This window comes from Lissotriton helveticus, chromosome 3_1 (assembly GCF_964261635.1).
Source record: "Lissotriton helveticus chromosome 3_1, aLisHel1.1, whole genome shotgun sequence".
Classification (NCBI taxonomy): domain Eukaryota; kingdom Metazoa; phylum Chordata; class Amphibia; order Caudata; family Salamandridae; genus Lissotriton; species Lissotriton helveticus.
The window spans coordinates 290,083,093-290,098,304 of record NC_136061.1 but is presented as its reverse complement, the minus strand read 5'-3'; the positions used below and the strand labels follow the sequence as shown (position 1 = coordinate 290,098,304).

At 44.2% G+C, this 15,212-nt stretch overlaps 1 protein-coding gene across 1 annotated transcript in view; it reads left to right on the top strand.

Moving 5' to 3' along the window:
* The window catches only part of MED13 (mediator complex subunit 13), a 1,439,203-nt gene that overhangs the window by 230,363 nt on the left and 1,193,628 nt on the right, over positions 1–15,212 (top strand). The window contains exon 4 of the mRNA XM_078679821.1: positions 7,912–8,057. Coding sequence (XP_078535947.1) covers positions 7,912–8,057 — 146 coding nt within the window. The remainder of the gene's footprint in view (positions 1–7,911; positions 8,058–15,212) is intronic.

Below are 15,212 nucleotides of genomic sequence, written 5' to 3'. Positions count from 1 at the left end.
ACCGCCACTCTGCACCGCCACTCTGCACCGCCACTCTGCACCGCCACTCTGCACCGCCACTCTGCACCGCCACTCTGCACCGCCACTCTGCACCGCCACTCTGCACCGCCACTCTGCACCGCCACTCTGCACCTGCACTCTGCACCGCCACTCTGCACTCTGCACTGCCACTCTGCACCACTGCACCGCCACTCTGCACTGCACCACCACTCTGCACCGCCACTCTGCACCGCCACTCTGCACTCTGCACCGCCACTCTGCACCACCTCACTGCCACTCTGCACTGCCACTCTGCACCACCGCACTGTCACTCTGCACCGCCACTCTGCACCACCACTCTGCACCACCACTCTGCACCACCACTCTGCACCACCACTCTGCACCACCACTCTGCACTCTGCACCGCCACTATGCACTAGATGGTATCGGATATTGCTTGTTTCACCTTTGGTCAGAAATCTATAATTTTTTTCCCTTCTGGCTCTTTTTTGTTGTTGTTTTTGTTTTGTTTTCAAACCAGTACTGTGGGAGTTTGAAATGCGCAAACTTTTCCCCATTGCCAGCTTACATGTGACAGTTTCCTGCAAGGTCCTACTATTCTCGTCTCACACATCGAATCCTTTTGTACCTGGTTTCCACTGTTGCATTCAAAACAAAATATTAGAGCGATTATCTTTGCTGTAAAATTGGTTTCTGTAATACTGCATATGATCATAAAGTTGTCCATGGAATCTCCAATTGACAGATGACCAAGTAGTTGAGGCACTTGGTGCCATCAAGTGTGATTTAAAGCGCGGGGCATGCCTTATGATCTAGGTGCTCTCTTGAAGGCGTTTATATTGCTATTCAGGCTTGCAATGTAACTTAGAAAATCGATTTTAAAATGTGACTTTGAGAAAATGTAACACTGGTCTACGGCACCCGATTGATTAGTCTTTGCAGCATCTTAGGGTCTTCTATGCACTGCATGTATGTCATACTGAAAACATCACTCCATGCGAATAAATCTGACCTGAATTGTATGTTTACATCCGTTCTCTTATATGTGCTGGATTGCTTAGTGTGTTCTGCTGTTGAAGGAACACTTGTGCTTTTTTATGCTAATGTAGTGAGGGCGCGCGCAGTCCAGTGTCTGTCAGGAGCGGCTCTGGGAAACGAACATACACGGGAACTTAAATGTTAAAAGCGGCACCATCTGGATTGCATTACACGGCCACTCTGACAGCTCCTAATTAAGATTAATCACTCAGCCGTGCTCGTTCGCGCACACAATATGCCACATCGGCCATGCGTAAATTACTTATAGCCTATCAGGTCAACGCTACAAAAAAAACAGAACAGCGAAGACGAATCACTAGGCAGATGCCATAAAAATCTAAGGAATGTGCCTGGCAAGAGCCCTTTCTGAATTCCTTCTTCTTTTGATAGCATAAGATCTCGGGAAGCTCCGCCTCCCCACTTCGTGGAGGCGGAGGCCCGAGCCCTAAAAAGGGACAGTTGCACCAGTTAAATGCTTTTTTCCAGCATCCTACAGACAGCTTGACTAGGCACTGTAAATCGGACCAGGCAGGCTAAACAGCATGAGCTGAGAGCATTGATCACATGATTGGCTCTTTGGAATATTGGGTTGCTACAGAGACTTCGAAGACAAATTCAGCTCTTTACATCAGAAGGCCAGTGCAGCACTCAGGCTGGCTTAGCAGCAGAAATGACAGTCAAAAAATTGCCCTGTGTACCATGCCAAAGGGCTGAACTTTTCACATGTTTGCTGAATGGAACCTGCTTTCCTCCCCAACATTCCTGGAAATGTTTAGTACAAACCAGCCAGAATTCCGTCAGCCCTCCACATTTTGCCCATTTTATCTAGGGTTACTTTTCAGTTTCAGAAACACCATATAGATGGTTTCCATAGTTCAAAGCAAAAACGTACATGTAACTTGATGATGCTACTATTGTGTGATTTCATCTTCTAAGAGCAGACCTTATCAAACTATCTACAGGTATTGAAATACAGATCCTTAAGTGCGCTACCTAAATTAGCTTATGCTCTATTGAACCCCTTATTTCACACTAGTGATTATAACTGCAAGCACTAGTTCATGTGTTGTATGTAAACTTGCTTAACTGTGGTCGTGTGGGATATTGCTTTCATTACTTTGAAGGTATCCTTCACTGACTGAACCTATGTCCAATCACGCACTTGCTTCTCTGTACAGACGGATATGAAAATGCCTTGGATTTGATCTTGTCACTTGAAGGACTTCTGTAACCTCATTTTTAGGTCAAGCCGGGGCAGTCCATGCACTACGAGGCATTCTGTATTCATTATATGGGCATTCAACACACCTAGCGCTTTTGGTGGGTTGGTTGGCCTGCCTTTCAAAACTCCTTTACTCTGGTTGGTTGGTTAATGGTGTCCCCTGTCACGTGTTTGGGTGCTTCGATCCCTCCCAATGGACACCAATGATTGTTTTTTTTTATTTTTTTATTTTTTAGTTGTGCCGCTCTGGCCATCTGTTGCTTGCATCCCCTCCCATCTTTGCTGCCCTCACTTAATCTCCCCAGTGCCGTCCCCACCTCCCATGTTTAACATGCGCAAGCCCGCTCCGAAAAGGCGCAGGGGAGTGAGATACGCGGCATGCAGGTAGTAGAGCTGAATCAATTTGAGTTTGGCAGAGACAGTGACTATCCTGGAGGCCATGAGAGCCTCTCGCCAATCCACTTCCTCAAGGGGGCACACCCATTCCACCCATTGTTCCCTCAACTTATCTAAGGAGGCGGGTGTATTCTTAACTAAAGTGCGGTAAATACGGGAGACGCAGACCCCCCCCCCCTCCCCCCTCCCCTCCTTTACCTAGGTCCCCCATAATTATCTGGGCCTCAGTGGGGCTGTATTCAGGGAGCCTTGTGTCTTCCGGGATGTGCGCATGGAGGGCGTGTCTCATCTGCAAATATTTATAAAATAGGGACGGTTGTAGGGAATAGTGAGTTTGGAGCTCCTGGAAGGTGAGTATATGGCCTTTAGCCCACACATCCCCAAGTTGTGAGATGCCAATATAATTCCCACCTTTTAAAACCTTGTAGTCTGCTAACCCCCCGGAGCCCGGACCCATGCCAAAGGGGTGTACATTGAGTCAATTTCTGCATCCATCCGGTCTGACGCAACAAGGCCCGCCAGGCCAATAAAACACATTGTGTCGCCTCGGGTAATCTGGATGAGATGGGCCCAATGTACATCATGACCTGGATACTGGGTAAACCTAGTTCACTCAACTCCAGCCTATAGGCCGGATCAGCCCAACCCCCATTGAACAAATTGTGGATCAACAGGAGCCTTAAGGCCAGGAAATAGAGGTATAAATGCGTCATTCCTGTACCCCATCAAAGGATGTTTTCCGGCATGTAGACCGAGCCAGGCGCGCCAGCCCGCCACTCCAGAGAAACCGTGTAGTTAAATTGTCCAGTTCCCGGAACCAAATCCTGGGAAAGCAGAAGGGGTTGTTTTTGGAGGACCAAAAAAAATATGGAGAGGATCATCATTTTAAACAGGGCCACCCTCCCCAGAGGGTTCAGCGGTAGCACTTTCCACTTAAGGAGATCTTCCTTGGCTTTCTTGACCAATGGGATTACATTAAGAGCCTAGCCCAACTCTGGAAGGAGGGCAATCCATATCCCCAAATATTTAAAGGATTGTCACCGGAGTGGTATAGTGGATTGCCATTGAAAGCATTCCCTCGAGAGATGCGGGGGGATCAAAACTGATTTCACATGGTTTAGTCGCAAGCCAGATGCCTGCTCAAAAGAATGCAGGGTCTGGAGACAATATGGCCAAGAGGAGGCTGGGTCAGACAAGAAAACCAGGACATCGTCCGCGTATAATGCGAGCTTGTCTGTTTCGATATTAGGCCACTCACAGCCGCGAGGAGGTGAGGGTGATTGCTTCATCGATTTCTCTGCGTGAAATGGGGCGATCCAAGTCTTTCTAAGCTGCCATTTCTAGTTTAGGGAGACGCACCCCACCCCGCTCAAGGAGGGCAGAGAGTGACAGCTCGGGGGCCTGAGTTGTGTATAGTCTCCTGTAGTAAGCTGCAAATGTATTCGCCCTCTCCAGAGGAGCACGAAGGACCGCTCCATCTTTGTCAGCCACCTCTAGGATAATAAGATTCGCCCTGGGGTATGTGGCCAACCTGTGCAGGATCATGGTGTTTTTATCCACCGACCCATAGATTCTCGCCACTGAAGACCTGCAAAGGAGCTTCGCCGCGTCTAGGGAAAGCGGTCCAATGTAATCCTGAAGGTGGGCAAGTTGCCGGGCTTGGGCTGCATCCTCTGATGTGGATAGGAGCTGTTCCAAGCGGAGCGCCTGCGCTTCCTTGGATGTCATCTCCTGTAAATGCACCTGCCTCTGTCCCTTAGTGAAGCCCCTCATGGTTGCCTTCCCTGTCTTCCAAAGAGTGCCCGGAAGGCTACAGAGTCTGCATTAGTGGTGAAGTATTGTTTATGCTCCCTCTCCACCACTTTTTAAAATTCTTTATCTTGGAGGAACCAGGCGTTCATCCTCCATGTTTGGTGAGCCTGTAGGAGGGGGAGCCCCTGTGTTTAGGAGTATTGGAGAGTGGTCGGAAATGCCTCTGTGCAGAATACTGACATCTAGAATCGCAGAACAGTCAAGCGCGGGGACAAAGATTGCATCTATGTGTGCTTGTGTGTGGTGAGCCGTGGAGGTATGAGTGAATTGGGCGGTGCGGAGGTGCCAGGTGCGCCATGCGTCGCAAAGTCCCAGGGACTCCGACCAGCTCTACAGCTGTTTCGCGTGCGATTTTCGGGTAATCACCCACCACTACCATATTGCACATGGGCGTATTGTTTAGCAGGGCCACCGTATGCGCCAGTGTGGACGTGAGCATCGAGGGGGGAGCATATACCGACAGAGTGAGAGGGGAGCCAGTCAGCGACCCACAAAATCACCAACGACCCTTGAGGATCGTGAAACACTTGGGAAAGAACAAAAGGCAGGGTGCATCTCAGGAGGATGGCGAGCCCTCGTGAGCCCCTGGAGAAGCCGGAGTGTCACACCCTGTTGTAGCCATAGCGGGCCAATAAGGGGCAGCAGTTACCCAAGAGGTGCGTTTCCTGAAGCATAAGAATATCTATGTGGAGACGCTGTACATATCTGAGAACCGCCGTGCTCTTGTGCCGATCCAGCAGGCCATTGACGTTCCACAACAATACGTGTAGAGATGCCCTGGGCACAGTATCAGTGATCATGGTTGGTGGTGCCTGGTTCTTATTTTAGTGTTTAGCAAAAGTAAATCTAAGCAAGACAAAACATATAAGCAAATGTTTAATTTAGCAAACAGTACCCGGAAATACCAAAACAATAAAAAAAAAAAACCACAAGAACACTTGTCCTTATTTGAGCACACCGTATCTCGGGGAATGAGCATTCAGTCATTCTCTCTTTTCAAAGGATATTCAAAAGTGACCGCTCATCCCAGGAAATACTTTTGGTTCTTAATCGCTGTAGTGCTTGGTGCCATGGCTTAATTACACGGGCTAAATGTTACTCATTTTGCCTATGTTGCAAAGATAAAAGGTAGAGTAGGAAATTTTTTTTTTATGTGCCTTACATGCAGATCTCCCCATAAATTAGGCATATTCCTTCTGTATTGTTTGTGAAGTAACGGATACACAGGGTTGCCTTGGTGCTAATTACGCAACTTTTTGTTTTTCCTGCCTTGATAAAGTTGCAGGGGTTTGTAATATATGTAACAATTTTAGCTATCCCCGTTTCATTTTCATGCTAGTCTAAAAAAAATTAGATACATAATAAGGGAGGGTGGGTACATTAAGAAAATGAGCATATACAGACAGATTTGATAACCAAGCAACACAGTGAACTATCGTTACTGCCAGAGCTGCAGTCTTTGGAATTGGTGAACCAGGCTTGAGTCCCAGCGTTCATTCAGCATCCTATAATTCTGGGCAAATCCGGAAAATCTCCACCTGCCTAAAATAATATGCAACATTGTGTAATGTAACCAGCTCCAATGCATTTAGTTCGAGTTTGCATTATATTTGTGGAGTGGGCTTTTTTTTTATATATACCATCTAAAAAGGCCCAAAATAGGCATTTGCACGCTGCTACCTCCAATTCTTCATTCTGTGCTTCAGAGCGTGGAAAGAGTCCAGCAAGAAGCTGACATTGGCACGTAGGATAAGGCTTACAGGGAGCCGCATTATGCCACCTTGTGGCATGCAGAAACACTGCTATGGAAACATCCGGATCCAGTCTGGCGCTTGGGTAATATTCTAAAGGTGAGGAATCTTTGGTTGGAGTCTCCACCAGGAAGCATTACAAAAGGTAAGTAACTTGTGCTTCTTTCCCGTGCTGTTAGGCCTGTCGTAATCCCCTCTTTATTCTTAATGTGATCCCATGATTCCACTTTTCCTTCCTCATTGGAGCACTTGGAGCCCTCCATGCAAGAGCTAATGTCTAAAGTGAGCTGGACCATTGCACCATGCTGTATGCTGAACCAGAAGTGTGGATGAAGAGGGCTGACCAAAAAATCCTCTGTGTAGGTTACTATGGTATTTGATGATTTTCTTTTGTTTCGTTCACGTGAGGGTGGTGTATTGGCTATTGCTGTATATGCATTCCTATTGTGAGTGAATGTGATGGCAAAGCTCATTTAGCATGACTGCCACATGAAGACAATAACCTTCACATATTGGACCCTGCTTTGTAATTAATTGCCACAGTGTGTCCTATAGTATACCTTGTTAGTGGGATGCTTTCCAATGAAATTCAGCTTCAATTTCCTTCTGATTGCAAACTTGTACAGCGTTCTCCATTCTTGGCCGCTGAACTTAAATAGGCTGGTGTCTCACAGGAACACTCCTGTGTGGACCCTAAGGACCTACCTGTTTATGGCCCAATCTCTTGAAAGCTGTGCTTCCTTATGATTGATCTGGTATTCCCTGTTGAAAGCGACACACAAAGCTTGCCTCATGTGCACAAATAACTCATTAACTCCACTTTCTGAACAGTCATTCTATTGAAATGATTGTTCAGGACCTAGAGCACTATCCTTTCTTAATAGATATGTTGGCTCACAGGTGTTTTTCCAGAGAATTCTTGGAGGGAGTATGGGGGAGAACTCGCTTGCATCCCAATATAGTCCCCTCCATCAGCATATTGTCCGCTCGGTTTGCTTGGTAAATACATCGATCATCCTGTATTTGTTTTAAGTATCTTTCTTAATTTACGGATAATCATTGGAAGCCCTGTGTGCCAGTATGTTGAACTATTTTTTGGGTGGTAGGCAAGAAGACTGGCTTTCTAAGAATACATAGGAACTGCTTTTGTGGCTTAGCATTATTTTAAGTTTATTTGAGCTCCTACATGCATAGGCTCTAAATTGAGATTAAATTTGAAATTGTTTGATGTAATCTTGATTAAACTTTAGATCATTTGATTAGCAGTTTTCATGCAGCCCTTTTCAATTACTACCCTTAATGTTTTGGCTGGTAAGCAAAACACGTCTGACTGGCAATGCTTGTGCGCCATTTTGAGAAAATATATATCTTAATTTATCCTAGGTAACTTTAAACCTTTTCATAATGCAGAGTTTATGTCCAAACAAGATGCTTCAGATTGCTGCATATTGATAGTAGTTGAGGATTGAACTAAATCCATTGACTTTTAAAGATGATAAACTGAGTTGGCCCTTTAAAGATTGGAACTTGTGACTTGTAGGTCACACCTGATAACAGGGATTAAACTTAGTCCATCTTTAATTCTTGCACTAAGTATACCATCCACGTAGTTGATAAGGCATGCAGCTTAATATATTGAACGATTCCTGGTAAATGTACAAAGTGTAACATCTGTTTTCTTTCGTTCTCCAGTGAACACCTATCCTGCTCGTTTGCCTTTTTCTTGCACGGAGACAGCAATGTTTGTACAAGTGTGGAGATTAACCAGCATCAACCAGTTTATGTTCTTAGTGAGGAACACCTTACACTCGCACAACAGTCCAACAGCCCTTTTCAAGGTATGGTTACTATTTTATTTTATGCAAGTGTTTGCCTTTTTTGTTAATTACAATTTGTTAATATGGTACAAAGAAAGGCCCATTTGGGGTTGAGTTTTAGAATATGGCCGCAACGAGCTGGAAATGTCTTTTCATTTGTGTGTAAAATGGCCGGTGTACCAGTGTTGTACCTGCATTTAGTGGATTGAAGTGTTTGTATGATGTATCCCTTTAGGTGTACTGTCAATTTGTTAATGAGCTCATAACTTTGATCTCTAAAGTAAAACTATATGTTGCTTGAACTTTCTCTCCTGACAAGTGAGTATAAAGTTACTGAACTGTTAATGATTACAGGCCGTAAAGTCTTGTCAAAGCTGTCCCTAAAATTCGAGCCATTCAGATGGAAGCCTTCCCAAAGTAAAAATTCTTTTCTGTATCTGGTCCAGAACATCATTAGCTGGCATAGCACCCATCAAAAGTCAGAGGCAATGCTGGTACTGCTTCAGGGAGCCAATCTAGAGTTTTAGGTACTGGTGGGTATCCATTGCATATATATAGGTTTTTATTTTTACTTTTGTTATTCTGATGGCTGTAAAATTGAAACACTCTCCTTTCTTTACCGACATTAGAGCTGGAATAGCCATCATTTAACTCAATGTGTCTTAATATTCCTTCAGTCACTGACATCAGCTATAATTTTAATATAAAACGTTCATCACTGTTATTTTGAAAGAAGTGTTCATGAGTCGGATCACAGTCAGTCCATTACCATCTTACACCAACTGTCATTTGCTCCAATTCTACCCTACCCCGTCGACAGGGACAGTAACTACCTTTAACTTGATATGAAGGGGATTATTGTATGCACCCTTAGTCTAGCAGTCAGTCACAAGAGGTTTTTTTTCTTCCTTGCGACTGCATGCCATTGGCAGTAGTAAAATTACCAGGGTGGGATGGCACCATTCATAGACAGATTTTTAACCGAACAGTAACTACTGCAGGAAGTTATCAACTTCATTATAGGTCACAACTAGTCATAGTAGTCCTGTTTAGGTTAGAGTAATTTGGGTTATGCCCGGAATGTTTTCTATATCGCCTCTCCATATTAATGACGCTTGCCTCCTCATTCCAAGGTCTTCGTCCCCAGTGTAGGATGTAACCATTAGGCTCATAGTGCTTTCAGTTACTTGCATACCCAAATTGTAAAACTTGGAATCTCACATTACTGATTCATCACCTTTCTCTGTCACCTCTGAAATGTATAAAGTGAAGGGTAGTGCACAGTTACTTTCAGTCTAAATAACATACATCATAAATGTTAGCCTCTTGATCACAGTGGCAGGGCTTTGAGGGCTGACTGTTGACGCAATTCGTTTTACAGAATGCTTGTAGCCTCCACCCAGACAATCTTTTCTTTTAGACCTATCATTTAGATGCACACTAAGATTGAGCATGAGAATGTGCAGTAGCCTAAAGTTCTCTGTTACAGGCAAGTAATGGCTAGAATTTCAAAAATATTTGTGGACCTGCTAATCTTAATTTACTGGTCAATATGAATAATATATCTGACCACTTCAGTACGTTCATAGATTCAAATTGAAATGTGTTGGAATGGAGTTCTGTTTTACTCAATGCACTGTTATTATGAAGGCACAGCTAAAATACATGGTGCTGTTTGTGTCAAACCTAGTAGATATGTTCTAAGTACTCAAATATTCCCACTAGTTTAACCCTGCCTGAAATGCATGGTCTGTGTAGGTAATGTTTGGGTTTGCCACTTAGAATAGGTACCTCTTCTAACTTGAGTAACCTAATGACTATTTAAAATGCTGTAAGTCAGACCCTCTGCTATTCATACAAACAAAGAAATAGATTACTGTAGTTTAGCAGGTTTCTGGTCCCATTAAATGTGATAGTCCTCGTGTTCCTTCGAGCTACCCCTTTTGCAAAGTGTGTAATGGGTAATGATTCGAGAACTTTTTTGGTCTCGCATGCGCTGCATAGGAGGGCCTTTAGCCTTCGCTCTGCTCATTTTCAAGCACACACTCACGCTTGTGGCGGCATCCACCTTGCGGGAGCGAGCAGCGGCACGCTTGCTAATTGGCTGTTGCTCGCTCCTGCAAGGCGGATGGTGCCACAAGCCGGAGTGTGCTTGAAAATAGCTGCTACTTCTTAACGCGGTCGCTTTCACTTTCTCGGCTGCACGCCACGCCACTTTCACGGCCTAGCGGCCAATACTTGTTGAGTCAGTTTTTATTAATGATACTGTTGATTAGTGCAGCGAGATCCTTCCCTCCTCTCTTCAAACTCTGACAAGCCTGTCTCTTGCCCCACCTCCTTAGTCATCCTCCTCCATCCCCATAATTTCCAGCCCTTCATTTCATTTATTTGACTGAAGGTTATATTTAGATGCGCATGCCCAGCCCAGAGCATCAGAGCAAAGACCAACAACCTTATTGGAGCATTCATGAGGCCCGGCCACCTTTCCTGCCCTCCATGCAAGGACCATGAGAGTTACACCCTCTTCTCTCCTCTGACTCCCAGGCCCTTCTCCCCCTTCCCCGAGACACTCCATGAGTTGCTGCCCTAAGAGGGATGCTGGAGAGGATGAGAAGTCTCCGGAGAAGCAGCCATTTTCCCTCCAGGTCACATTCTAGGACTCTGGGTCCTGGGAACAGGCAGTTTGCTCGCAGTGCTCCCCAGCTCCTTACAGTGCCCTTCTGGTTAGCTTCTCGCCAGCTCTCACGGGGCTCTAGCGAGGCAGCCGTGAACCGCTTACCCAAAGTGTACTCCAGCTGCTTCTCACCATTTCACGTGCAGGTGTACCCTTGAACTTCTTCCGACCAGCAATTCCCGTGCCCCCGCCCCCTCCCGTAGCTGTTCATCTGCTTCCACCCAGTGTACCCTGGGCGCCAGCCCCGAACTGTGACAGCCCTGCGTTGCCTGGGCCACTCTAAGCTTTTCGGAACCTAACTACAATAAAAATATTTTCCATAGTAAATAGCCAGAATTTAAGTGCTTATGTTTTAGGCTCTTTCGGAGCTTTGACCCCCCACCCTCCTCTATCTGCACCAAAAAGCTTCTCACCAGTCTCTCCCGGGCTTTGTTAGTTTTGTTTGATTAATGTAAGCCATGGTGGTTCGCTCAGTGTTTGAGTACGCTTTTGTCAAACCTTAAACAAATCTACCAATTCCTGTGGAGTGGGCTTTAAAATTAAAATCCCCACCTCTTCTTTGGGCTGCTCCAACCGTAATTCACTACAAACGTTCACCTCCACTGGCTAATATTTCACAAATGTTCATGTTATCCTCTTTTTTTTTAGTCTGATAGTTTGGTAACAACATATGTCTAGGGCCAGGCACCATTACAAATCATTCATTTAACTTTCGCCCCAGCTCATGTGAGTCAAGGAACTGTCGTCTTCTCTGCGCTATCTCCTACAGAATGAGACACTTTACCAAAAGATGTGTGCCCGCACAAGTAATTACGGTACCACTACATACATTATTGAATACTTTCCTCTAGTTTCATGCATTGGCATAGCCAATAGGTTTCGCCTTTGGGACCTTATAAGTGTTTAGTTATCCAGCACAATATCCTTGGTGCAACAACATCAAGTGTTGCATGGCTTCACTCTTATAAGTTCCCAAAGGCGAGACCTATTGGCTATGCCAATGCTTGTTTGGATGAGCCTGGTCAACGCATGTCCTGCTCTGCGAGGCATGCTGTATTAGAGCATGGACTTGATGCGCCACCCATATTTTTCATTGGCTTGTCATTGTCCTTTGTAAATGCTGGCTTTGGATTAGTTACTAGGCTTGTTATTCCTACTTTAGTACCATGTCTTCATTTGTAACCTCCCATGAAGTCTGGCCCTTTTACTTCTGTAACACCGTATGTCTTATTTAGTCTGTAAGCACTATTTTCTTTAACGAGTTTCTCCTACGGCAGTGCCGCATAACATGCTTTTCTGCAATATTCAGCGTGCCAGGTACTCTTTCACTTTCCAAGCAGCTTGGGACAATGGCGGCGGCTTCTTTGAAATGAGATAGATATCACATTTACAAGAATTTGAGCTATTGGCATCGTAAATGAAAATTTCCTTTGTGTTGATTACCAAAACAGAAAAATAGAAGGCATTGTCATTTACAACGCCAATAGCTTAAATGCAATGCAAGACCTATTGCATTGCAAATGCTTGTTTTTGTTAGTACCAAGCTTTAACTTAGTTAAGAATGCGGGATAAAACCGGTCTTTTAGTGTACCTGCTTGTCTGCCTATTAACTATACTTGCAAAGAATCTGGGATTAGTTGCTGAACTACACCTGCCTGGTCCGTTCCTTTTAACTTGATGCCAGTGAAACGTTGGTGGAGAAAATGAATGCTGGAATATGCTAAACTGTCAATGGTGAGATCTGTCTTTAATGACTATTCGCTAATCTGTGAGCATCGTTGTTAGTTTAAAAAAAATAGGTGCTGCTTGATTTTTAGTCGGAGCTACTGAAGTGTTAGTATTGCTGACATTATGAAACCCTGTGCAGCCATCAAATCCTCCTCGGAAGGATGTACATTTGTTATGCATAATTTTTCCTCTGTGGGCTAGAAATTCCGAGCATGCTAGTCGTCCAATTAAAAAAAAAAAATGTTAGCACATGTTGCTTTTCTTATTGTTTGTCCTCTGCTAATACGAGCGTGTGGCATGTAGAATGGTCTGCGTATAGTTTTGGGAAATAGTCTCTAAACTACCTCACAATCGCTCTGAATTATTGGTGGATTGAATAAGACAAGTGTATTTTCCGAGATCAAAAGGCAAGATCCTCCTACATGTGTTGTCTCCCGCACCCCCCCCAAAAAAACAAACCGCTTTCTAATAACTTTTTTGGGTGCTTGTTTATTTGGCCTGCTAAAACCTGTTACATTTGGTTAGTGTTTCCTAATCTGTGAAAGCAAAACTGGAAGTCCATCATTCTCCTACATCGCCTTCAAGATTTGGAACAACCACCCTCAACATATCTGAATCTCATCCTCACTTCTTTAGTTTCGCAAGACGCTAAAGACCTAGCTCTTATAAGCATCTCGGGGACCACAGACCTGCACACTTGCCCAAACGCCAGGATGCCCTCTCGGGTGATTCGGTTGCTATAAAAATCAATATAACCTATAATTAGTTCACATTATCAAGTCAAACTAAGTTTGCATTCTGTTAACCTGTTTGTTTAGCTTCTAGTGGTTTGTTAAAAGATCTTTACTCCATTTATAGATTTCTGCAGTTGTTGGGTGTTTGGGGAGTTGCTAAGGTCTTTCTTTGAAATAGACACATGAATGTATCCCTACTATTCATTTTTAATTCTGGCCTAGAGACATACAGGGGTTCTGGTTAGTTCTTTTATTGATTGACCTGCTTAAGTGTCATTTGTGTTTTTGTTTCTGCTTATCCCAGAGCATGGGGTAATTTGTCAGCCCACTTAATCCATTGGCTCTCTTTAAGTATTTGCAGTTTGCGTGTGCACGACAACCTAAAAAGTAGTTCACTGCATTGCTATACTTGGCCAATATCTGGTTTCATTTCAGTTCAATTTCCTTGAGATCGCACGAAAATATAAACAAGCATTGGAAATGCAATAGGTCTCGCATTTGTTTGAATTAGAGATATTACGATTGTAAATGACAATGTCTTTAACCACGTGACCGGACTGATTTATGAGCCTTTGCAACAACTGTCTAATTGCATCTCATTTACAATTTGTGCAGCATTCTACATGTGTGCATTTTGTGTAGGAGTGTTATAATAGCAGAGCTGTCCCTCAGCATACACACAATTCTGATAACACAGCCGCCCTAAGGTATAGTATTGTATAGTATAGTAATTGCATTTATATAGCGCTTACTACCCCTGACGAGGCGTCAAATCACTTTTTCGCTGGGTAGCTCCGGAACCCATAGAGAATTAGTGTTGAATTAGTATAGTGAAACATGCAAGTACATTTTAAGTGGTGGATAGGTTAGTCATTTATTTGGATTTGGAATGATAGCAGAAGGATAGAGGAGGAAAAAAAGGTTTGTTTTTATATAGCGCTTGTTACCCCTGATGGGGTGGTGAAACATGCTATTCAGGAAACCCATAAAGGATTAGTTGTGAATTAATATGGTGAAATATGAATGTAATTTCAGTGGTGGATATTAGTCCGTTATTTGGAGTGAGCAGGATAGAGGAGGGATAAAAAGGGGAAGAAAGGTTTGCATTCATATAGCACTTGTTACCCCTGATGGATGTTAAAGCGCTTTTCTGGCAAGTAGCACGCCACTCCGGAACTCATAAAGGATTAGTGTTGAAAATTAGTATAGTAAAATATGAAGTAAATTTGAGTAGTGGATATGTTATTCAGTTATTTGGGTAGAGAAGGGTAGGTGGCGGGATAGTGAAGGGAAAGAGGTTTGTATTTATATAGCGCTTGCTACCCCTGATGGGGTTTTGAAGCGCAAGTAGCATGCTACTCTGGAACTCATCAGGATTAGTGTTGAATTTAAACCGGAGCCGCCTTTTTTTAATTTTTATTAAACCGTTTTTATTGGGAATTTTGTCAAACTAAACAGTGCAGTCAATTCGTACAGTAAGGTGCAGTTTGCAGTTACCCCACTCCCGCCACCCCCCTCCCCATCCATCTCCCCACCAAGGCACACACTACACAAATACAGGGGGAACCCCGTTTGGGATTCCCACTAGATCCTCAACATTTCAATGTTCACAATGCAACTCTGCTTTTCAGTATGGACCTCTCGTCATGTATCCTTACAGTCCAACATCCAGTCCGTGATAAGTTCGCCATTTCCCCCACACCTTTCTGAACTTCCTGGGGCACCCCCGTGCCTTATATGTAACCCTCTCAGCCGCCATATACATATCTAGGCCTCCCCTCCATTCCTCTAGACGTTGTATCGCTTGTGTAAACCGGAGCCTTCTTGACTATAAGAAAATGATTGTGCGGGCAAAACAAGATTACTTTACAAACCGGATTAATCTGGCCAGTAACTCAGCAAAAGAACTATTTAGAACAGTGTCCTGCCTCGCATCTCCGAAAGTGCCAGATCCTCGACCTAGCCAAGAGTTAGGCGAGGCCTTGGCCAAGTTTTTCCAGGCCAAAGTGGATTCCATTTTTAGGGGCTTTCAGGATGCAG